Source organism: Pleurodeles waltl, chromosome 11 (genome assembly GCF_031143425.1).
Source record: "Pleurodeles waltl isolate 20211129_DDA chromosome 11, aPleWal1.hap1.20221129, whole genome shotgun sequence".
Lineage (NCBI taxonomy): Eukaryota > Metazoa > Chordata > Amphibia > Caudata > Salamandridae > Pleurodeles > Pleurodeles waltl.
In genome coordinates, this window is record NC_090450.1 from 143,243,118 (window position 1) to 143,267,662 (window position 24,545).

Consider the following 24,545-nt stretch of genomic DNA (forward strand, 5'->3'; position numbering starts at 1 on the left):
GTTGCTTGAACAAGGCTGTGCATTTGGCACCATTTGACAAATCTTCACAAACGTTTTCAAAACAAGTTTGTCACTTCCTTAAGCTGCTGACCTGAAACTTTTGGGATGATTTGTCAAGTGAAGGCCGAGAAAAAGGGTGGAGTTCCCAAAACCCATTTTCCCTATGCAATTTCCCATAGGGAATTTGAACACGACTACAGCCCGAACTGATGAAGGAAATTACACTAAATTAGGCAGAAAGCTAGATCTTGGTCCAGGAAGGGTGCTTTTTGTAATTTGGTACAAATCTGTTCAGTAGTTTTGGAATTATTAAAAAGGAAAAGAAATATAGATATCTAGGGACACAGATCCACTGCAGATCCTCGTGGATTCATGGATCCATGCGCCAACAGCTATGCCGTTATTGGCTGCTGCAACTTGAGAGGAAATTTGCGGCCGCCATTTTGTTAATCCGGACTAGGTTCCCAGTGGGGAAAATAAATTAAAAAGTGATAAAAGGGGTCAAGGTTGAGGTATCCTGAGTTCATGAGACTAATGGAGGGGTCTGTGAGGGACCCGTCATGGCAAAAGAAATTGTCAACACACTTGGATTGGTGGATCGGCGGATCTAGAGCCCAATTCAAAAAACACATATACTCACTCACAGACCCACATACCTACTCACACACTCACTCAAACACCCACTTACACACCCACACAACCACTCACACACCCACTCTCACACGCATACAGCCACTCACACATCCACTCACAGATCCTGAAAACAACTCACACACCAACTCACAGATCCACACAGCCACTTACACACTCATGCAACCACTTACACACCCACACAACCACTCACACTTCCAAACACACAACCATACAGCCACTGACGCACCCACTCACAGACCAACAAAATCACTCACATACTCACACACCCACAGACCCACACAACCACTCACACACCCACTCACATACTGACTCACACACTTGCACACCCACAAACACACCTACATAACCACTCATACAGCCACTCACACACCCTTACAGTCGCTCACACACCCACCCACAGACCCATAAAACCACTCACACACCCACACAGCCACTCAGACACCTACTCACACCCCCACAGAGCCACTCACACACCCGCTCAAAGACACACTCGCCAGTCACACATGCCCTCACACACCCATCACATACTCACACACCCACCTACACACCCACATTACCACCCACACACCCACTCACACAGACCCAGATTACAGGGATGGTATAGTCAGGAAATAGCATTAAAAAACATAGAAATTCACTGCAAAAACAAAGGTTACAGGGACGTTATAGTTAGAAAATAAAATGTAAAAATACTTTAAAATTTACAGTGAAAAACAAAGGTTACAGGGGTGTTATAGTTATGTTCATATTTCACACACACAAAACCATAGAAATTCAGCAGTCATAGTTATCTCAAGTAAATATAACGCATAACCTAAGGTGACTATAACTTGCACCCTTACCATGCACTCTGCCAGGGAAGTGTAACATGGGCATTGCAGTGGGTTTTCCCACACAACGCCTATAGGTTTTGATGCATTTCCAGATTTACAAGAATCTGTAAACCTGGGAATGTGTCAACACAATATGCCTTCCCAGGGCAAGCGCAACGAGGAGAAATATCTTAATTTCTCCTCCTTGTTTTCGCTTTCTATGTGTGCTGCATTCTGCAGCACACACAGAAGGATGGAAATGCCTCTTTAGGTGTCTCTTCCTACACAAAAACAATCCTGCTGATAATGCAACGCTGACACTGTTGCTCATGGTGCAAGGGTGCCTGGTTTGCACTAGGCAGCTATTTGTGCACCAGCGCAGGAGCTAAGGACAGAAATGTACTGTATCTGGAAAATACGGAGCATTTCTGACCTTTCAAATTGGCGTAGGGTAGCGCAGCAAGAATACTTGCGGAGCTACCCTACGCCAATTAGTTGAAAATAGCCCCATAGAATATTTTGGCAACACCGGTTGATATTATGGAAGAAGAGCACCAGTTTTCCACTCAGGTCGCTTGGGGACTAAAGGACACGTTTCCCAGATTATTTTGGCAAAAAGTGCAGCTGATGGGGACTGCTCACCTTCTGATCCCATGATGCCATCTAAATCAGGGTTCAATTGTTTAGTAATTGCAAATAGGAGAGCATGTATCAATTAATGGGATCTTGCTTTGCTGTGTTTAGAGGCAGCAGCGTACCATTTATTGGTTTCAAAAAATACTGACCAAGTGTAATATTGTGCAGGATATCAATATTGTGTGTTCCACATTGGTTAAGAACAGAATGGGCAGGATCTTCTATTCTGCTGCTAAGTGCTTTTGCAAATAAAGTTTCGAATGAATTAAAGATTACAATGATATAAACAATTCAGGCACTACAGTTCATGTCAGGCCAGGATGTGATTGTCCACTCGCATGCAGTCCTATTTCTGCTCACTGTGACCCTTATGGAGAAGATACAGCTTCATCCTTATAAGGATGAAATCTGATTTTCCTTACTGAAAACGTGTCAAATGCTTCACAAAGATATACCAAATAATTCACTACCCCCTAGCTGTACGGCCGGACTATATAGAACGTGTTCTACTGCAAACACTGGCAGGTGCAGGTTCGATTCCTTTTAAGGCTCCACCAGTTCCATCTGCAGCATTGGATTACAAAAGGCTGTGAGCCTTAAATAAAGTTTGGCTGAGCCGGAAAGCCACCAAAAAGTGGTGAATGCCCAGTACACCATATTTAGAGTCTCACTGATATCAATGCATCCACAAATCTATCGATAAGGCCCTGTGTTCTCAGCACTGATTTACTTATTTCTATTCTGTAGAGCACCCACTTCATGACAGAAAATTTTCTCACATGCGAATCATTTGTGGTGTGCATGGAAGAAACACCAGATTATGGACAGGAAAAAAAGGATGCTCATGTGGCTGGATGGAGTCTCTGACTGCATTCACCCTCATGGTGACCTCCAGATCCGCCCAGTATTCCATGGCACAGAGTCAGACTGTTCTTACACGCAACAATGAATAGATCCTTAACAGAAAGTCCTGGCTCAATACTAGGCCTGGGCAGAGTTCAACTCCAGGGAATTCTGCAGAGTTGATTAAAAACTCTGGAATTCCACGGAGTTCTGTGACACGCGGTGTCCTAATTGCACCAGATTGCCAGGTTCGACCCTGCTTAGAGCTTCCGAGATCGGGTGCATTCAGGAGAGGGCCATAGGCAGTGATAGCTGCAGTTACAGGCCTCTTGTGCACAGGCCTGTCCTATGTGCAGTGCACATGCGGCAGGATGGTGCACAAGAGGCTTGAAACTGCAGCTTTCTTTTGCTGCATATGGCCCTGGCCTGAATTCAGGCCAGGGCCATATGTAGCGAAATCTGCAAGGCCTCTTGTGCACAAGCCTGCCCTGTGTGCATTGCACATGGGACAGGCCGGTGCATAAGAGGCCTGAAACTGCAGCTTTTAATGCCTACAGCCCTGGCCTCAATTCAAGCCAGGGCCATTGGCTGCTAAAGCTTCCAGGCCTGTTGTGCACCGGCCTGTACCGTTTGCAGTGCACACAGGACAGGCCGGTGCACAAGGGGCCTGAAATGGCTCCACTCACTGTCTATGGCCCTGGTCTGAATTCAGGCCAGAGCAATAGGCAGTGAAAGCTGCTGTTTCAGGCCTTCTTTGTGCGCTAGTGTGCACAAACAACAAAAAAGAAGAGACGAGGACTTACCTGGGTCTTCCAGGGAGTCCTCCTCTCCTCGTCATCCTAGGCTATGACGAGTCTGCAGCGGCTGCCTCCCTCTGTCCTCTGCTCCCTGCTACTGGGCTCCAATGTGCACTGCAGCCCACTTATGGGCTGCACAGCGCAATTGCAGACTGTCTGCACTTGCGCTGTGCAGCCCATAAGTGGGCTGCAGTGTACACCGGGTGAGCTCAGCTCTGCTGGCAGGGCTAGCAGAGTTTTTTTGTTTGCTCCGCCAGCGGAGCAGAGGTCCCCATACACTGCTACTCAATACTGGGAAAGGGACAAGATCCTCATGAGGAAATAGGGGAACAGTCTGTGAGGACAGTCTCTATTAGGGTGACCACCTCACTCCAGGTTCTTACAGAAACTATCTCCTAGCATTACATTTGCACCTACAAATTACTGATTTCAGGTGTCTTGGTCCAATTAGTTGAATGGAAGAAAAACAGTGTTACAACATCCAGAATGCATCCGGCTAACACATAAAAGTTCAAACTGTGGAAAAGTGGAAGGAACGTATCATCTATCAGCTTCTGATGTGGAAAATCTTTCCTGTGCCTTCACTTCTTTATAATCCAGAATTGGGAACATTTTGTCACAGGGTGTATAGTGCACCCTGGAAGCAAATCAAGTTATTCTCCACTGAACATGTGGGTCCTGAACAACACAAACGTATTCTCTCTCATAGACGTGTGTGTTTGGTAATACAGGCCTCCCTTCCATATTCAGGTGAAATTGCACTAGAAACTGTACTGTGTGATGTTTACTCAGAGGGGCACCTGGCGCCTACTTCCTTGTTACCCTGTTATTCCAAAGGCGACGGTAATGGGAGTTAATTGGTCCATGGTAATTATGAGATCCGTGTATTTACTGCATAAATATCTGTGATTTTCTGCCGGTGAATTCATCTGCTTCAGGGAGGCCTAAACTCATGGAGAAAAAACGGGGAGAAAAGAAGAGAAAATAAATTCAATTCAATTGGTGCAGTATCCCTGATTCACCTTGAAATTGCTAATTTCTGATGGGACCCTCAGGTTGCACCTCACAATCGCTCGCTCATTCTCAGAATTTATAGCGACATCTGTAATTGTTAACACCTGGCGTATATTGGATCCTCCGATTGTAAAAAAAATCGCATTGTATTTTAGCCATTTAAAAGCTAGTGCTAACTTTGCCCCTTCAAATACAGGGAGTGCAGAATTATTAGGCAAGTTGTATGTTTGAGGATTAATTTTATTATTGAACAACAACCATGTTCTCAATGAACCCAAAAAACTCATTAATATCAAAGCTGAATATTTTTGGAAGTAGTTTTTAGTTTGTTTTTAGTTTTAGCTATGTTAGGGGGATATCTGTGTGAGCAGGTGACTATTACTGTGCATAATTATTAGGCAACTTAACAAAAAACAAATATATACCCATTTCAATTATTTATTATTACCAGTGAAACCAATATAACATCTCACCATTCACAAATATACATTTCTGACATTCAAAAACAAAACAAAAACAAATCAGTGACCAATATAGCCACCTTTCTTTGCAAGGACACTCAAAAGCCTGCCATCCATGGATTCTGTCAGCGTTTTGATCTGTTCACCATCAACATTGCGCGCAGCAGCAACCACAGCCTCCCAGACACTGTTCAGAGAGGTGTACTGTTTTCCCTCCTTGTAAATCTCACATTTGGTGATGGACCACAGGTTCTCAATGGGGTTCAGATCAGGTGAACAAGGAGGCCATGTCATTTGATTTCCTTCTTTTATACCCTTTCTTGCCAGCCACGCTGTGGAGTACTTGGACGCGTGTGATGGAGCATTGTCCTGCATGAAAATCATGTTTTTCATGAAGGATGCAGACTTCTTCCTGTACCACTGCTTGAAGAAGGTGTCTTCCAGGAACTGGCAGTAGGACTGGGAGTTGAGCTTGACTCCATCCTCAACCCGAAAAGGCCCCACAAGCTCATCTTTGATGATACTAGCCCAAACCAGTACTCCACCTCCACCTTGCTGGCGTCTGAGTCGGACTGGAGCTCTCTGCCCTTTACCAATCCAGCCACGGGCCCATCCATCTGGCCCATCAAGACTCACTCTCATTTCATCAGTCCATAAAACCTTAGAAAAATCAGTCAGATATTTCTTGGCCCAGTCTTGACGTTTCAGCTTGTGTGTCTTGTTCAGTGGTGGTCGTCTTTCAGCCTTTCTTACCTTGGCCATGTCTCTGAGTATTGCACACCTTGTGCTTTTGGGCACTCCAGTGATGTTGCAGCTCTGAAATATGGCCAAACTGGTGGCAAGTGGCATCGTGGCAGCTGCACGCTTGACTTTTCTCAGTTCATGGGCAGTTATTTTGCGCCTTGGTTTTTCCACACGCTTCTTGCGACCCTGTTGACTATTTTGAATGAAACGCTTGATTGTTCGATGATCACGCTTCAGAAGCTTTGCAATTTTAAGAGTGCTGCATCCCTCTGCAAGATATCTCACTATTTTTTACTTTTCTGAGCCTGTCAAGTCCTTCTTTTGACCCATTTTGCCAAAGGAAAGGAAGTTGCCTAATAATTATGCACACCTGATATAGGGTGTTGATGTCATTAGACCACACCCCTTCTCATTACAGAGATGCACATCACCTAATATGCTTAATTGGTAGTAGGCTTTCGAGCCTATACAGCTTGGAGTAAGACAACATGCATGAAGAGGATGATGTGGTCAAAATACTAATTTGCCTAATAATTCTGCACTCCCTGTATGGTAAACATTAAAAAACGACATTTCTGCATGTTATTCCCCGTTTAAATCTAAATTTGCAATGCCGCCACGATTACTAGTTGCAGTAACGGAGTTACCGAACCGAGGCATTACTGGGAACAATCTAACATTTTCTAACGACTCCAAGAAAGACACTGACGTTTATGCACAGCCCCTAGAACGCACAGCACTGCGTTGACAATCCTTGGTGCCTAGAGGCCATTCACATGCACTGTCGGAGTGGCCTATAGGGCAATCAGGCAGTGGCTAAGGGACTGGTCTGACGGGTCAGTGTGTTGGTCCATTTCTTCAGCTTTTTGCGGGCCTGTTTTATGGTCCGCTGGACCGGTTATTTCTTTTAAATTCCCTGATATTACTGCAAACATTTCCTCCATCAAACACAAATCCATAATGGCTCCCATAGATTGGAAAACACTTATAGAGTGTGTCTTTACAAGTTGAAAAGTGCCCAGAATTGCAAACATGGCCACTTTCTTAGCTATATGATTCACTAATGGGACTAAATTTATTTTGTTGCCTGGGAGAATTTTCTGTCTCAGTCCGACCCTGTGCACATGGCAGAAAGTGCACTTTGCAAATGCCACCTAGCAAGAACAACAGGAGAACACTATATTGTGTTGTGAAACCCACAGAAGAATTTTCTAAGCTGTTTTGTTGACTCTGTGGTTGCCTGGTGAGCACTTTGGCAGAGGCCTGGCGGTGGTTTCATAATATGTTTACATGGTACGCCAGCTATTATAACGAGGAGGGCTCATAAACACGCTTAGACGCAACCCAAGGAGGCAGGCAGACAAAAGACAGCTCCCAGGCAGTGACTGCTGCAGCTGGAAGGGACAAAGCTTTCTCAGCTGTCCTCTTTCAAGATCTGTGCACCAGCAGCCTCTGCATTTGTAGCTAGGTATGCCGAAGCGATGATTCATTTAATGCGCGCACAGAATTAAAGAAACGCCCCTCGGGCTTCCGTTGTCCTGTGGGACATGAGCAGGTCCAGCTGGCAATGTGCCTACAGGATGTACCTTTCGTCGTTTGTATAGTGCTGTGTCTGATCAATGTTTTCCTTTTAAAACTAAGGCTTTGGATCACAAAAACAGTCATGAATGATGGCAATCTTCCGAAAAGTGCGCTTGTCGCAAATGTATAACTTTTTTCATACTCTGTCTTCAACCCCAAGTGTAAATGGGCATACTGCTGATGAAATGCTTGAAAGTTGCAAGTTTTCATGTACCAATACATTTCTCTAAATTTTGGGTTACGTATTTTTTGCATAACCTTTTTACTTAAGTGTGCATCTCCTGTAAGTGATGCAAGATACCCGCAAACCACATTTCACTAGAAAAGTGTAATATCACGAAATATTCAGAGAATTTCATCAAAAAGTTATGTGAATTTGCCCAGCTCTAAATTCGAAGCCTACGTGTGCTAAGCATAGTGTCCCTAAAGCTAGGCGATTTGCACTGTTTTGCTTGACCCTACCTCATGTGTAGTGCATACATTGCATGGAAGATGCACTTCTCCTCTCAATTTGATGACCAGCAGTGGGTGAACTTTGGAAGACAAACGCATTGCATGTTTTATTGCTTACAAGTTGTGCAAGGATCGAAAAAGGTGAAGTTTAAAAAAAAGGAGGAACAATTCTCACAGTACAAATCTTCTGCACTCATGGTTTGTGGGAGAGGGCAACCAAAACATTGCCTACTATGGTAATTTATGAGATTCCAGGTAATAAAAACCTATCTGTAGGCTTGAATTCAGAGTAATAACAATCTTCCCTTACACGCCTAATGGCTTTAACATATAATTATCACATTCAATGTCAGGCCTATTTTCTTATTCATAACTTTTCATAATAAACAATCAGGTCTATACTCTTTATAATTGGCATGACACCAGAACCAACTCAAGGCTACTTCCACTAAGTGTAAGTTTTATACAAAGCAAACATCCAGCATACGGTCATAAAGTACACATGTATATAAAAATACAGTTAGCAAAACAAAATACTATCTTTCCAAAGAGAGCCTAAAAAGGATTATTGTACTCTCTATCTTCTATCCCCACAGTTTGTTCAGCTGGACGACCAGCATCAAAATGCTTGGGTTCTATGGTAGTACCTTTCTACAGGCCTTAGCACAGTGTAATAATAATCCATCGTTAGATGCTTACAGTCTTTAACACATGGTTCCCACAATACGTTGGTCCACTCTATCGGTTTTGGCATAACGTTTCATAATAAACAGATTAAACCTATGAACTTTGGCAAGACTTTTCCCAATGAATTGATGAAGGCTTTACCCTTCATAATGCTTTTGCACCGGCCTATTCAAGTGTACATAAACCGGCAGACATCTTGCATACAGTTATAAAATGAAGAATATGTAGAAAATGCAGCTTTAAAAGCAACATACAGCCCCTCTCAAAAGTGTCTAACAAGACTCTTCACACGGGAAACATTCCAGGGTTTGCCAAAATCGATGCCTACAACTTCTGTGATCTGTGAAATTACATGTTATAAAAATAAATGTCTATGGCCTGTAACACCTAGTGATAGTGGCCAAATGTTAAAGGCGTGCTGGTTTTAACATATGCATTTCACAATAAATCAGCTAGATCAACTGTCTCTTCATCTTGTCCAAAATAAGAAGACCAGGCCTGTTGCATTGAACAAAACATTTGCAATGACCAAACAGGCATATGTAGCTTGCTACCAAAACCAACGCAGGCATACAGTTATGAGATTAAGCTTTTCCCAGACACAATGGAATTATGTGATTCTGTGGGAGAAGCATTTTCCACATAATTATGGATTTTCAGCATTTGCCGTATAATCCATAATATGCTGCATATTCTGTAGAGTTTAACAATAAATTTTCTTCTAGATCAGATTGATCAAATAAAATTGCGATGACTAGTTCTGCTATGAAGAGGAAGGCCTTGTGCAAAGGTTGACTGGTCATCTTTCAGTTGCTCATTACTGTATTTGGATGTTAAAGTGGTACCAATGAAGTGAAATCCTTGCCCAGACAGGGTTAACATTTGAACAAATTACAAAATTATGAATTAATACTATCACAAAATGAGTTGCATTAGGTCGTGTAATTTGTATTTTTTGCTGCATAATTTTGTCTACCCTGCTGCATAATTTGGTCTTTCTCCACCACATAATTCTAGTGGCCCTGGCTTTTCCACAAGGCAACCATCTGACATGCAACATTATAAAGGAATGAAAATTACATTTGGCTAAGCAAAATACCATCTCACCTACAAAGGCCCAACAAGGATTCTGTCAGAGTAAACCTTTCTTATCAATGGTTTATCACAATGGGTGACCAAAACCATTGCATACAATGGTAATCTATGAGATTCTATATAGCAAAATACATTCTGTAGGCTTTAAAGTACAGTAATAACAATCTACCCTTAAATGCATATCCACTTTAACATATGCTTTCCACAATAACTAAAGCAGGCTTAGTGCCTTTATCATAATATTTCATGTTAAACAGATCAGACCTATAGTCATTCTCAATGGCTTGTCACCATAACCAACTCAGTCTTGCTGTTTAGAGTATAAACTTTGACACAAGCAAAAAGGTGTAATAAAATCAGTCTTTTTGAGAAAAACACGAATTCGAACAAATCCAATTCTATCGTCAGGGAAACTGATATGTGGGTGGAGCCTATGCCCCTCTATAAGTATGACCCTCAAAGCTCTTTTTCGTTGATCAGATAAGGTGAAGCAAAAATTGCACTGTCAAGCCAGTTCTCAAAATCCATGAAAATTATTGCAGTCCTGGTCTCTCAAACACAAACCTCCTCTCTGCAGTCTAAAGTTAATGTCTGAACTCCTCTCATCCTTGCTGCTGCCAGAGAAAAAGAAACATAGTAAATTATCTAGTTAACTAAGAGACTTTATCAGCATTAGAATGCCACGTGTGTGACCCTGAAACTTCAAGCTCAGGCAGCCTTAGTCATGCTGGCTCACACAGCTGGAAAAATAAACACAAAGATCACAGCTGGGTAGAGAGTAAGCACTTTTTTGGGGGACGTACACAATACCTCCCCAATCAAAACGTACTCCTGACTCCCAACATATGGGCGGTGCTAAAGCCCCTCACCCGGTGGTGCTTCTTAAAGTCCTTTTTTTAGTTTGATCACACAATGGTGACAGCTGCGTTCCTAAATAAAATTTCATCAGAAAGCAATGACAGAGCTGAAAGGTTGGGGTCGAGGGCTGAAAATGGGAGCTACAGAGATAGAAAAGTTGAAAGAGCAGTGATGACAACGGGTAAGAAAGAAGAAAGATAGAGAAAAACAGAAAGGAAGGGAGAGACAGAAAAGAAACAAGCAGGAAATAAATTAAAAAAATGAAAATTTGAAAGATGAGAAAACAGGAAGGAAACCCATTAGTTTTACTCACTCGGACCTGTAGGGGTGCAGCCAAAGTATAAGGCATTTTGACTTTCTGTCTGACGTGCATTATAGTTTTAAAATGTTAAAACATTTTAAGCATATCACTTTGTCGAACCACATACAGGCTTATTAGACCCATGAAGTAATAACAGGTACAAAATATGCATTTCCAAATAACATTACTGAGAAGGTGTTGGGTGTTGCACCCAATTATGGCCCCAGTAATGGGCACAGGGGATAAGGAGGAAATGGATTTTGCACATCTTTTGCTTGTGTTATTATCACTCCTGTGGAAGTGCTTCACAATATTATAATCATGCGGAAACGTGCTAGTAAATGTGCACTATTGTAAAGCACTAGATCTTGAACGTACTTCCCGTTAAAATATATGGCGGTGGGGTGATGGAGGATAATAATAACATGATACTTAAGTCAGAGCTGATGGGAGTCTCTGCTATATCATGCAGCACACTGCAGTAAGCTGTATAAACTCCAGTGCTGTCCCAGTAAACACATTAAAGAAGTCTGAGCAATGCCAAGGCGTAACGCAGGCTACTGCAGCCCCTATGGGGCAGGGGGATCACACCACACCAGGGGCCCCCAGTCCTTCAGGGTGCCCTTATTCAGCCCAAGGTCAATGAATATCTGTGAGATATTTGAGATTCAGGGCCCCTTCATCACATTTTGCTGCAGGGCCCTATCATTATGTGTTACACCACTGGAGCAATGGAACTGGTCCACCAAACAAAATGACGCTAGGCTCATACGTTCTGTAGGCCTGGCTACCAAAAGACCATGATTTGCACAAAAGGATGACTTCGGACAGAGACTTGCACCGCCAATTAGATATAATTGTACACTTCTTTCCAGTCCACAACCTGTCTAGTTACAGGTTACCAGGTGTACTGGCAAAGTCATGTGACTTTTCAGATGTATGCATGTTCCCTACGTAGACTTGTACATACAACACAATTTCGCTTTGGGGAAAGTCATTGGTGTGTCAGTGCATATTTTTTTCCCCAAGGAAATCATTTGTTTTTCCCAGTAGAAGTTCGATTTTCCCTACACACCCTGGAAGCTTCGTGGAGTTGTTTTTCTCTTTCTGCCCTGGAAATGAATTTACTTCGGCTTTAGACAAACCAAGGGTTTCACTATTTCAAAAGTGATTTGAGAATGCTCACGATATGTTTGTAAGAGTTCACAAACTCATAAGGCTAGCCATGTTTGTAATTAAAAGGCCAGGGCAAAAAGCCAAATACACTGACGTAATTTGTATAAGTTCACTAATTTTGTGTTACACTTGTTACACAAAATTCCACAAATTTCTCCATTACATAACTAGCAGATAGGCTTTGTGAATATCTAGCACGCATAAGTGCAGCCATTGTTAGCTGTATATCAATGTTTATAGACCGAAATCCCTTTGTCAATTGGGTCCTAATTTTTTTGCTTCATCAACCACACTTTGGCATGAGTTAAGTACTATTTGATTAAGGGTACCGGTGTGGGGCTAATTAAATAGGGGCAATGTTCCATTAGTCTTGTTGAAGCATGGCACATAAATACTCGCAATGTCTGTTACACAGTTTTCAGCGGGGCTGATAAGCAGTGGTTCTGTCCCGTCAAACACAGAGATCTCCTACTAGGAGATTCTCCTGTAGCCCATTTGATACATTTTAATGATGGCAATATGTGCCGGCAACTGCACATCAATTCATACAAAACTATTTTGACTCTCGAGGGATCACAGAGTGGACTGGGATGAAAGATGTTATCCTAATGGACTACCTGTATAGAAGGACCTGGATCTTGCAAGATATTCATGGACATTGGCCGTCAAATAATTATGGGCTATGTACACAATGTATTGTGTTTTTAGAGACTATAGGTGATGTTGATGTGTCTCTTAGATGAATTTAGAGTGGCGATTGGTTAATACTACATAGAGTGTGATATTGGAATAAATTAAAGAATTATAAATATTAGGACAATAATAATTGATGTTGTATTGATCCAAAATAGGTATGTTGATTGATCCCTCGAGGGTCAATATAGTTTTGTATGAGTTGTTAGATTGCCCAGGCTCAAGAGGGGAATAATTGGGCAAATCCCTACATATACACAATTGCAACTACACAACAAGCACGAATCTGATGCCTCTGGTTTGATTAGCGCTATGCAAATACCACTTACATACTGAAAAACACCCTTGTCTGATTAAAATTTGTGAAATTCCAGTGTTCAGAGTCCTGCCGCTATTTGTGTATGAATGAATGGATGGGTGAATGAATGAAGGAATAATCTTAAAGTATGGGCCACCGCGGCGAATTAAATTGCCCACACTCAGTCTAGCTGGAAGGAGCTAGTGTACAGAAATGTCAAACAAAGTAAAGTTTGTTTTTTGCCTGAATAAACTGTATATAGGGGTGTGGGTGTGCGATAAAGCACCTAACACAAATGATTGATCCGCCCGTAAGTTGTAGAAGTACTCCAGTTGGACATATCACGCATTCATTTATAAACGTATCCACTGAGAAAGACCCCCATAGACAGTGCTTTAAATGGAAAAATAGAAGTGCAGGTACTCTGCTAATCACGGGCGCATCCCCCTGAGAAGTGCCGGTACTCTCCAATTAAAAGTATTACGTTTTTCTTGAGATAAGCCGGTACTCTCCCTCTCAAAATAAAAAAGTGCCGGTACTCAGTACCGGAGAGTACCGGCCCATTTAAAGCACTGACCATACTACGTCTCCAAACTTTCCAAACAGAGCCAACAACTTCTAAAGCACGCACGGATTCTCTGCAGACGCCGCCTGGGCGGAGGTCTGCCCTCGTGTAGTTAGCCTGTACCTAGCGCTGTGTCATACACTAAGGCGCTGGAGCCATCGGTGTGGACGCGGGGCATGCCCCTACCTGTATTTCATGCCAGTCTGCTTGGCGGTGGACTCCTTCAGGGAGATGTGGTGCTGGGGCGTGAAGGTGCCCAGGCTGCGCGCGATGATGGCCACGGTGCGGAACCTGGCGCGCGCGGCGTTCACCACGTTGGGGGCGCCGGAGTTCTGCTTGCTGTGCCGCTCGTCCCCATTGCGGCCCTTCAAGTTGTGCTCCGTGCAGGCGATGGACACTTGCATGGCTCCGCGGCCGGACCGAGGATCGCGGCCCAGGTGTCACGGGTGACGGCGAGGCCAGCAGCCTCCCTAGATCCCCGGGGGACCGGGCCGAGTCCCGCGGTGCGCGGGAGCTTGGATGGCTGATCCCGGAGCTTTAGGGTGCGCACCGCCCCTCTACCTGCGGCCACCGAGTCTGGTGCAGCCCCAGCTCCTGGGATCCAGCTAAACAGATTAGTAGGCAACTTGGGAAAGCCTGGCAGGAGAGCGGATTAGCAAATATTTGCGAATCTTCTGAATAATATCACTGATGCTTAGCGAGGGAGGGTGCTCCAGGCGGTCAGGCGCATTGAAGGCAGTGAAGCTGCCACTTCATGACGAACCCCTCCCGGGAGCCGTGACCCGTCAGGCTGGGGCTGGCTCGCCTCTCGATCTCCGCTGCTGCTGAATCGATGCTGGGAGATGCGCCGCCAACAGTCCCCGGACCGTGAAATGCTGAGCAGGCAAGATTGGGAGCCGAGGTACCATCTAATCACGGGCGCATCCCCCCCGAGGATGGAGTGTGTGCTCTGTCACAGGCTGTGAGAGCCCACGCGAGACGGCGGGGAGTGCTGCACCTGCCGTGAGAGCCCCTGCTCTGCAGTGCTGGAGAGTGCAGACCAGCGAGGTGGTCTCTGCCAGGAGTGGTGAGGGGAGTAGAGCTCTCTACAAGGAGTGCAGGAGCAGCGAGGGGAGCGGGGCTGTCTCATGAGAGTGCAGGAGCAGAGAGGGAGCGGGGCTGTCTCATGAGAGTGCAGGAGCAGAGAGGGAGCGGGGCTGTCTCATGAGAGTGCAGGAGCAGAGAGGGAGCGGGGCTGTCTCATGAGAGTGCAAGACCAGTGAGGGGGTGGAACTGTCTCATGACAGTGCAGGACCAGTGAGGGAGCGGGGCTGTCTCATGAGAGTGCAGACCAGCGAGGAGGTCTCTGCCAGGAGTGGTGAGGGGAGTAGAGCTGTCTACAAGGAGTGCAGGAGCAGCGAGGGGAGCGGGGCTGTCTCATGAGAGTGCAGGAGCAGAGAGGGAGCGGGGCTGTCTCATGAGAGTGCAGGAGCAGAGAGGGAGCGGGGCTGTCTCATGAGAGTGCAAGACCAGTGAGGGGGTGGAACTGTCTCATGACAGTGCAGGACCAGTGAGGGAGCGGGGCTGTCTCATGAGAGTGCAGACCAGCGAGGAGGTCTCTGCCAGGAGTGGTGAGGGGAGTAGAGCTGTCTACAAGGAGTGCAGGAGCAGCGAGGGGAGCGGGGCTGTCTCGTAAGAGTGCATGAGCAGAGAGGCAGTGGGGCTGTCTCATCAGAGTGCAGGAGCAGAGAGGGAGCGGGGCTGTCTCATGAGAGTGCAGGACCAGTGAGGGAGCAGGGTTGTCTCATGAGAGTGCAGGAGTAGCGAAGGAGCGGGGCTGTCTCATGAGAGTGCAGGCCTCGTGGGAGCGGGGCTGTCTCATGAGAGTGCAGGAGCAGAGAGGGGGCGGGGCTGTCTCATGAGAGTGCAGGACCAGTGAGGGAGCGGGGTTGTCTCGTGAGAGTGCAGGAGTAGCGAAGGAGCGGGGCTGTCTCATGAGAGTGCAGGAGTAGCGAAGGAGCGGGGCTGTCTCATGACAGTGCAGGACCAGTGAGGGAGCGGGGTTGTCTCATGAGAGTGCAGGAGTAGCGAAGGAGCGGGGCTGTCTCTTGAGAGTGCAGGACCAGAGAGGGAGCGGGGTTCTCTGAGGAGCAGCGAGGGAGCGGGTCTCTCTCAGGAGAGTGCAAGACCAGTGAGGGACCGGGGTTGTCTCATGAAAGTGCAGGAGTAGCGAAGGAGCGGGCTGTCTCATGAGAGTGCAGGACCAGAGAGTTAGCGGGCTGTCTCGTGAGAGTGCGGAACCAGAGAGATAGCGGGGCTCTCTGAGGAGCAGCGAGGGGGCGGGGCCCTCTCATAAGAGTGCAGGATCAGAGGCGGAGCGGGACTCTGTCATGAGAGTGCAGGATCAGAGAGGGAGCGGGCTGTCTCATTAGAGTGCGTAACCAGAGAGATAGCTGGGTTCTCTGAGGAGCAGCGAGGGAGCGGGGCCCTCTCATAAGAGTGCAGGATCAGAGGCGGAGCGGGACTCTGTCATGAGAGTGCAGGATCAGAGAGGGAGCGGGGTTCTCTGAGGAGCAGCGAGGGAGCGGGGCTCTCTCAGGAGAGTGCAGGACCAGTGAGGGAGCGGGGTTGTCTCATGACAGTGCAGGAGTAGCGAAGGAGCGGGGCTGTCTCATGACAGTGTAGGACCAGTGAGGGAGCGGGGTTGTCTCATGAGAGTGCAGGAGTAGCGAAGGAGCGGGGCTGTCTCTTGAGAGTGCAGGACCAGAGAGGGAGTGGAGTTCTCTGAGGAGCAGCGAGGGAGCGGGGCTCTCTCAGGAGAGTGCAAGACCAGTGAGGGAGCGGGGTTGTCTCATGAGAGTGCAGGACCAGTGAGGGAGCGGGGTTGTCTCATGAGAGTGCAGGACCAGAGAGGGAGCGGAACTGTCTCATGAGAGTGCAGGACCAGAGAGGGAGCGGAGCTGTCTCATGAGAGTGCAGAACCAGAGAGATAGCGGGGCTCTCTGAGGAGCAGCGAGGGGACGGGGAACTCTCATAAGAGTGCAGGATCAGAGGCGGAGCGGGACTCTGTCATGAGAGTGCAGGATCAGAGGCGGAGCGGGACTCTGTCATGAGAGTGCAGGATCAGAGAGGGAGCGGGGTTCTCTGAGGAGCAGCGAGGGAGCGGGGCTCTCTCAGGAGAGTGCAGGACCAGTGAGGGAGCGGGGTTGTCTCATGAGAGTGCAGGACCAGTGAGGGAGCGGGGTTGTCTCATGAGAGTGCAGGACCAGAGAGGGAGCGGAGCTGTCTCATGAGAGTGCAGGACCAGAGAGGGAGCGGGGTTCTCTGAGGAGCAGCGAGGGAGCGGGGCTCTCTCATGAGAGTGCAGGATCAGAGAGGGAGCGGGGCTCTCTAAAGAATGGAGCTGCAGAGCACTGAGGGGAGCAGAGCTCTCTCAGGGGAGTGCAGCATCAGTGTCCCCGAGGAGTGCAGGAGCCGTGAAAGCGCGTGTCTCTTTAGCAGGAGTGCGGGAGCAGTGAGGGGCGGAGGGCTGTCTCATGAGAGCGCAGCAGAGTGCAGGGGCAGCGAGAGCCGCTGTGCTCTATCTGAGGAGCTTATCACCAACGGAGGGAAAGGGATGTCTCAAAGAGCGCGGAAGAGTGTAGCAGCAGCGAGGGGGGCTCTCTCCGAGGAGTGCCAGATCAGTGACGGGGCTCTCTCAGGAGTGAGTATCAGAGCACAGGGCGCGGTGCTCGCGGATGAGAGTGCACCGGCAGGGAGAGACGTAGGGCTGTCTCAGAGAAGCGCTCCATAGTGCAGCAGAAGCAGGTAGAGCGCAGCAGCAGCTAGGGGAGGAAGGCGCTCTCAGAGGAGTGCTGCGGAGATCAGCACAATGAGTGACGCGGGGCGTTAGAGTGCAGCAGTAGAGTGCGGCAGTGGTGAAGGGGGCAGCAGAGACGTTTTAAGGCATGGGCAACGTGGACTCTGGCCCAGGGCCCCAGTCTTTCAGGGGACCCCCTTATAGAGCCCAGCTCTGTTCTGAAGACATTCTTGCCCCGATGACCTTGAGTAATTCTTAAACAGTTTTAAATACAGTTTTAAATACAGTTTTCCTTTGACCTATTTTTAATGTGGGTGATGTGTGAGAGAATATTATGAACATTCTGCAAAAGAAAATTATGTGTTTATGTATTTTGCAACATCCATAAAAAGTTTATTTTACATCAAAACAGGACCTCACCCAGGAGAAATGGGAGTGCGCCACTGAGATTTTTTGCAGTAATAGTATTGAGCTGCTGCTCTATTAAATATTAAAAACACAAGTCACTATCCCCGAGTAATAGATTTAAACACATTTATCATTTGGGGGCGTGTACCTGTGCACCTGGCCAAAGACGACATGAAAGAGCTGACATTATATCTCAAATTCAAAGCTGTTCTGAACGGGGACCCCCAAGATCCGTTTGGCCCTGGGGAGCAGGGCTGTCTCATGAAAGTGCAGCGGATGCAGCAGTGACCAAGAAAGCAGCTGTCTCAGAGGAGAGCTGCAGCAGCCAGGGGAGCAGGGCTGGCTAGAGAGTGCAAAGGCATACGTGGAAGCAGTGCTGTCTCAACAGATTGCAGCATTGACAAAGGAAGGAGGGTGGTGTCATGTGAGTGCAGTAGGGTGCAGCTACAGTGCTTAATTTGTGCTTGTTGTTTCCGCTGCTGAGCACCGGTACTTATTTGGGTTTATTCTTCTGCCTCAAGTATTTGCTGTGAGCAAAAGACACATATTGGAGGGTGGAGGAAGAGAAACACGAAAAAGCGTCACAAAGGGAAAAAGTAGAAAGCTGCAAGAGTGAGCTGAAGGGGCAGGGAGTGGCTTTTAATGGATTGAAGAGGACCGGGATGGCTTCAGGATTACGCTGCCTCAGTATACCGTGCTCGCACATTTAAATGCAGCGTGTTTAAGAGAAGGGTTTTGGGCACGTTTTTATTTACAAATTAAGCACTGGTGCAGCAGCAACGATGGAAGCAGCGCTCTCCCATGAGGATGCAGCAGCAACAGGCGCAAGGCTTTCTCGTGAGAGTGAAACTGAGTGCAACGCCAAGGAGGAGTCGGGCTTTATATGAAGAGCACAGCAGCGAGGAGACCAAGTCTGTCCCAGGAGAGTGCAGTAGGGTGCAGCAGCATCGATGAAGTAGAGCTGTCTCAGAAGAGTGCAAGAGTGAAAGCAGGTCTGTCTCAAAGGAGTGCAGTGGCACCAAGGAGAGCATGAAAGTGCATTCAAACATTCAAAATGTGAAAGGAGGAATGTTTGCAAATGGTGTACACCACTGGCGAGCACGCTGGGTAGTGCTCCAGCCCACTGTCTTTCACCCTCTGTGCCACTCCAGACAGAGGCCTGTCTTATGCAACGCAGTACTGACCCTGCTCCTCATAGAAACAGCCCCTCTCAAACTGCCACACAAGGCTCCCTTCGGAAGAGAGCACAGCATCTGCAGGCCAGTCTCAGCCTCATTAGGCCTCATCAGTGAGCTGTAGCTTGGGTCCTGTGGCGCTGCCAACAAGGGACCCACATCTCAGCATGCCCTTAGCCACGTAGAACCTTTCATCAAATGAACAGTGATGGGAGGTATGCTTGCAAATATTCAGAACCACTGGCGAGCACATTGGGCAGCATTCCAACTCATTACTTTATGCCCTCTGTGCCACTCTCGACAAAGGCCTGCTTTATTCAAATCAGTACTAACCTGCTGCCCTGCTCCTCAAGGGAACAGTCGATCCCAAACTGTTTGATGAGAATCCCACCAGAAAGGGACACAAGCAAACTTTGACCATTTTTGGCTTATCTAGAGATGTCCTGGCCTTGCACTTTTGCCTGTACTGTTACTATTGTATCATGACCAAGACCGATTTGCACAAGGCAAGACTGTCCTGAGTACCATTTTGGGTATGAAATGATGGACAGGAGTACTGGCCTGAGCGATTGACAGGAACTGAGATTAATGCAAGCATTCCATTCACCACCTGTGTTGTTACAGTTGCCTCTCTAAGTGTAATGGATATCCCAGACATGGGTCCCGTGCTCAGTGTACAATAGGACTCAAGCTACACCCTACTGAGGAGGCCCAAATAGGCAGAAGCCAGTCATGGATTGCTTGTGTTCTGTTCTGCAGAGATCCTATGAGGTGCAGGGACAGTACTGATATGCATAAGACTGTCCAGTGTGACAAGGTACGTGAGAAATGATGGACTAGTGGCCCGAGTGATTTCAGTGACCGAGATCAATTCAAGCATTACATAATCTTTCAGTTTATTACAGTCATTTTGTGTGGTGGGAATGCCCAGACATGGGCCCTGTGCTCACAGGGCTATGCAACCCAAAGATATCTCACTGACGCAGGCTAAATAGGCGAAAACATGTCTGTGATTCCTTGTGTTCCTCAGGGGGGGAATCTGGCCTTGGGATTTGGGCAACACTATTTCTATTTTAGAATAACCAAAGTGATTCACTGTTTATCGTGGCATAGAGGTGTAAAACGATGGACACAAATGCAGCCTTGAATAGAGGTGGACAAGCTACTGAAAGCTTGAGCCAGGATCGAGCCTGAAGCCTGGCTCAGCTCAAGGTGCTTTGGAACTTCGAGCCTTGAGCCACTCTCCCTCTATTCAGGATTTGGCTTTAAAGCCAGTGCTGCTGATTTGGGAGCTGGGGAACCAATTTCAAGTCTTTGCTTTGGCTCAACCTCCTCTGATTCTGTGTAAGTCGCCTAATCTCCTGGTAACCATGTATAACATACCTGGTGCTCACGTAACGCGCTCCGAAACCTTTGGGATGAGTTTGTCCTATATTAAAACTGAAGAAAAAGGTGCAAAGAGCTAAAAAGAAAACCTTACCCTAAAGAAAGGCAAATCGATAACCATTTAGTGGCTCATTTGTACAAAGTAAAACCAGAAAACCTGCATAAAATCATGGCTTCCCTCTTAAATTGTGTGACCATAGACACATTTTTTATCTCACCAAAACTCAAATTTTTTCATTATCGCCTTTGAAAACACTTTTAAAAATGTAAGTTCAGAATATCAGTTGTATATAAACCTATTGTGTTTGATTTAATAGACAATACCGTTGCTCTATAATGAGCTGGGCCACCTACAAGGTTTAAATGACCGCTGAATTGCATCTTAGTTCACTGATGGTTCATGTTTACAGGGAGTGCAGAATTATTAGGCAAATGAGTATTTTGACCACATCATCCTCTTTATGCATGTTGTCTTACTCCAAGCTGTATAGGCTCGAAAGCCTACTACCAATTAAGCATATTAGGTGATGTGCATCTCTGTAATGAGAAGGGGTGTGGTCTAATGACATCAAAACCCTATATCAGGTGTGCATAATTATTAGGCAACTTCCTTTCCTTTGGCAAAATGGGTCAAAAGAAGGACTTGACAGGCTCAGAAAAGTCAAAAATAGTGAGATATCTTGCAGAGGGATGCAGCACTCTTAAAATTGCAAAGCTTCTGAAGCGTGATCATCGAACAATCAAGCGTTTCATTCAAAATAGTCAACAGGGTCGCAAGAAGCGTGTGGAAAAACCAAGGCGCAAAATAACTGCCCATGAACTGAGAAAAGTCAAGCGTGCAGCTGCCACGATGCCACTTGCCACCAGTTTGGCCATATTTCAGAGCTGCAACATCACTGGAGTGCCCAAAAGCACAAGGTGTGCAATACTCAGAGACATGGCCAAGGTAAGAAAGGCTGAAAGACGACCACCACTCAACAAGACACACAAGCTGAAACGTCAAGACTGGGCCAAGAAATATCTCAAGACTGATTTTTCTAAGGTTTTATGGACTGATGAAATGAGAGTGAGTCTTGATGGGCCAAATGGATGGGCCCGTGGCTGGATTGGTAAAGGGCAGAGAGCTCCAGTCCGACTCAGACGCCAGCAAGGTGGAGGTGGAGTACTGGTTTGGGCTGGTATCATCAAAGATGAGCTTGTGGGGCCTTTTCGGGTTGAGGATGGAGTCAAGCTCAACTCCCAGTCCTACTGCCAGTTCCTGGAAGACACCTTCTTCAAGCAGTGGTACAGGAAGAAGTCTGCATCCTTCAAGAAAAACATGATTTTCATGCAGGACAATGCTCCATCACACGCGTCCAAGTACTCCACAGCGTGGCTGGCAAGAAAGGGTATAAAAGAAGGAAATCTAATGACATGGCCTCCTTGTTCACCTGATCTGAACCCCATTGAGAACCTGTGGTCCATCATCAATTGTGAGATTTACAAGGAGGGAAAACAGTACACCTCTCTGAACAGTGTCTGGGAGGCTGTGGTTGCTGCTGCACGCAATGTTGATGGTGAACAGATCAAAACACTGACAGAATCCATGGATGGCAGGCTTTTGAGTGTCCTTGCAAAGAAAGGTGGCTATATTGGTCACTGATTTGTTTTTGTTTTGTTTTTGAATGTCAGAAATGTATATTTGTGAATGTTGAGATGTTATATTGGTTTCACTGGTAATAATAAATAATTGAAATGGGTATATATATTTTTTTTGTTAAGTTGCCTAATAATTATGCACAGTAATAGTCACCTGCACACACAGATATCCCCCTAACATAGCTAAAACTAAAAACAAACTAAAAACTACTTCCAAAAATATTCAGCTTTGATATTAATGAGTTTTTTGGGTTCATTGAGAACATGGTTGTTGTTCAATAATAAAATTAATCCTCAAAAATACAACTTGCCTAATAATTCTGCACTCCCTGTAAAAACTGTCACTTTTAATGAGTACTTCTCAGTGCAATGCTAGAGAAAAAAAATATTCCACGGGTTAAAGAAAAACACCTTTTTGAATTTTGGAGACTTTATCATCTTATATGTGATTTGTTGTATGATTTACAAAACAAACATTTTCAAGGCTCGGCCCGTGCTCAGGCTCGACCCTCCCTGTAATTTGTGGCTCGTCCACCATCAGCCCTGAGCGATGCCCATTGGTTGAGATTCAATCAATCAATCAATCAATCCATTTATAGAGCGCGCTACTCGCCCGAGAGGGTCTCAAGGCGCTGGAGAGGGTGTTACTGCTGCTCGAAGAGCCATGTCTTGAGGAGTTTCCTGAAGGCGAGATGGTCCTGGGTAGTAGGTGTGCAGGGAGGGAGTTCCATGTTTTGGCTGCCAGGTAGGCAAATGATCTTTCTCCGGCGGTGGTTCTGCAGATCTGTGGGACGGTGGCGAGGGCGAGGCTGGCTGAGCGGAGCTGACGGGTGGGCGTGTAGAACGAGAGGCGGCTGTTGAGGTATTCGGGGCCCATGTCGTGGAGTACTTTGTGTGCGTGGGTGAGGAGCCTGAAGGTGATCCTCTTGTTGATGGGGAGCCAGTGCAGGTGTTTCAGGTGGGCGGATATGTGGCTGTGGCGAGGAATGTCGAGGATGAGGCGTGCGGAGGCGTTCTGTATGCGTTGTAGATGTTTCTGAAGCTTGGCGGTGGTTCCTGCGTATAGGGTGTTTCCGTAGTCCAGTCGGCTTGTGACGAGGGCATGGGTAACTGTCTTTCTGGTTTCGGCGGGGATCCTTTGGAAGATTTTCCGGAGCATGCGTAGGGTGTTGAAGCATGATGACGAGACGGCGTTGACTTGCTTGGTCATTGTGTGGGAGGGGGTCCAGGATGAACCCGAGGTTGCGTGCGTGATCCGCATTAAGTTTCATTAAGTGAAACATTGTTGGCAATGAGGGGAACTCTCTAATGAGAGCGCAGTAGAGTACAGCAGCAATAAGCAACACTCTCTCCAACGGGTGCAGTAGGGTGCAGAAGGGTTCTCTCACAAGAGTGTACCAGAGCGCTCCAGCAGCAGGAGCACTGGAGTAGCAAGACTCTCTCCAGAGGTAACTTCCGCCGCAGGGACGCCGCCGAACGCGAAGGTCATTCACCAGATTCGCGCGCGAAAATCAATTATGAAGCTGCCACATGAACAAAATGCACAATATTGTCAAGGCCCGTACGGAAAACCGAAGCGATGGAGCCAGTGGGAAACGAGCTAGTCCCCACCACCACACCTCCCGCTGGTGTGATTAACTTTACCTTCTGACTGCCTCAGATCCGTCGGTCATTAATGAGGGCAGGACCTGAGAGTTCGCTGTCGGGCGAGGACCGCTCAGACTTCCACACAACGCAAATGCCATGACCTCTGTCACTGCGCGTGACGTAAACACGGTAATTGAACAAGCCCTGGGCTGAAAAACCCAGTGATCAGGCTTTCTCCATGACTGACGTGCTCAGAATAAGACTTTGCATTAGTGTTTATATTTTTACGATATTTGATGCTGCTTCCTAGGTTTTCCCTGATATTTACTCAGGGCATCCAGGTCCGATGACGTGTTGCACTATTGGAAAATGGATATGTGCTGCAACGTGGCAGCCCCGTTGCCATATTACCTAGACCTTACATACTCTTCCCTCGACTGTGATATGTCTGCTGCACACTCATTCCATCAACCATGATGTTCCAAGTGGATATATTGTAAAATAAGCGCAAAACATGCCAAAACCGGTGCCAGACCGGGTCCGATGACTCTGTGGACCATTACGCCCACTGCATAGATCCACTGCTTGACGGTACGTTCCATGTTCGAATACCTACTAGCCCACTCAGCCTTTCATCCTCGTGAGGTCGATAAAATAAGTACCTTTCAGTTCTGTAACAATAAACACCTGTTTTGTAGAGCATGTAAGTACGCGTGTTAAGTCTGTAGAATACAAAATGAATAAATACATAACATAGTAACAGTCATCTGCGCCGCAATAGCATCCTTCCTCCCTCTTGTGATAACACACAGCACTTGCCACCAAATATAGTACATTTTAAACAAATGAAGCATATATACTTACCTATGTATTTTCAATATTTTTGTAGAAGTTTACCGTCTAGT

The 24,545-nt window shown here is 46.5% G+C and overlaps 1 protein-coding gene across 1 annotated transcript in view; it reads right to left on the minus strand.

Moving 5' to 3' along the window:
- The window catches only part of KCNAB1 (potassium voltage-gated channel subfamily A regulatory beta subunit 1), a 522,245-nt gene extending 506,288 nt beyond the window's left edge, over positions 1 to 15,957 (minus strand). The window contains exon 1 of the mRNA XM_069213297.1: positions 13,855 to 15,957. Within this exon, the coding sequence (XP_069069398.1) occupies positions 13,855 to 14,072 (218 nt within the window). The 5' untranslated portion in view covers positions 14,073 to 15,957. The remainder of the gene's footprint in view (positions 1 to 13,854) is intronic.
- Positions 15,958 to 24,545: the final 8,588 nt, after the last annotated feature.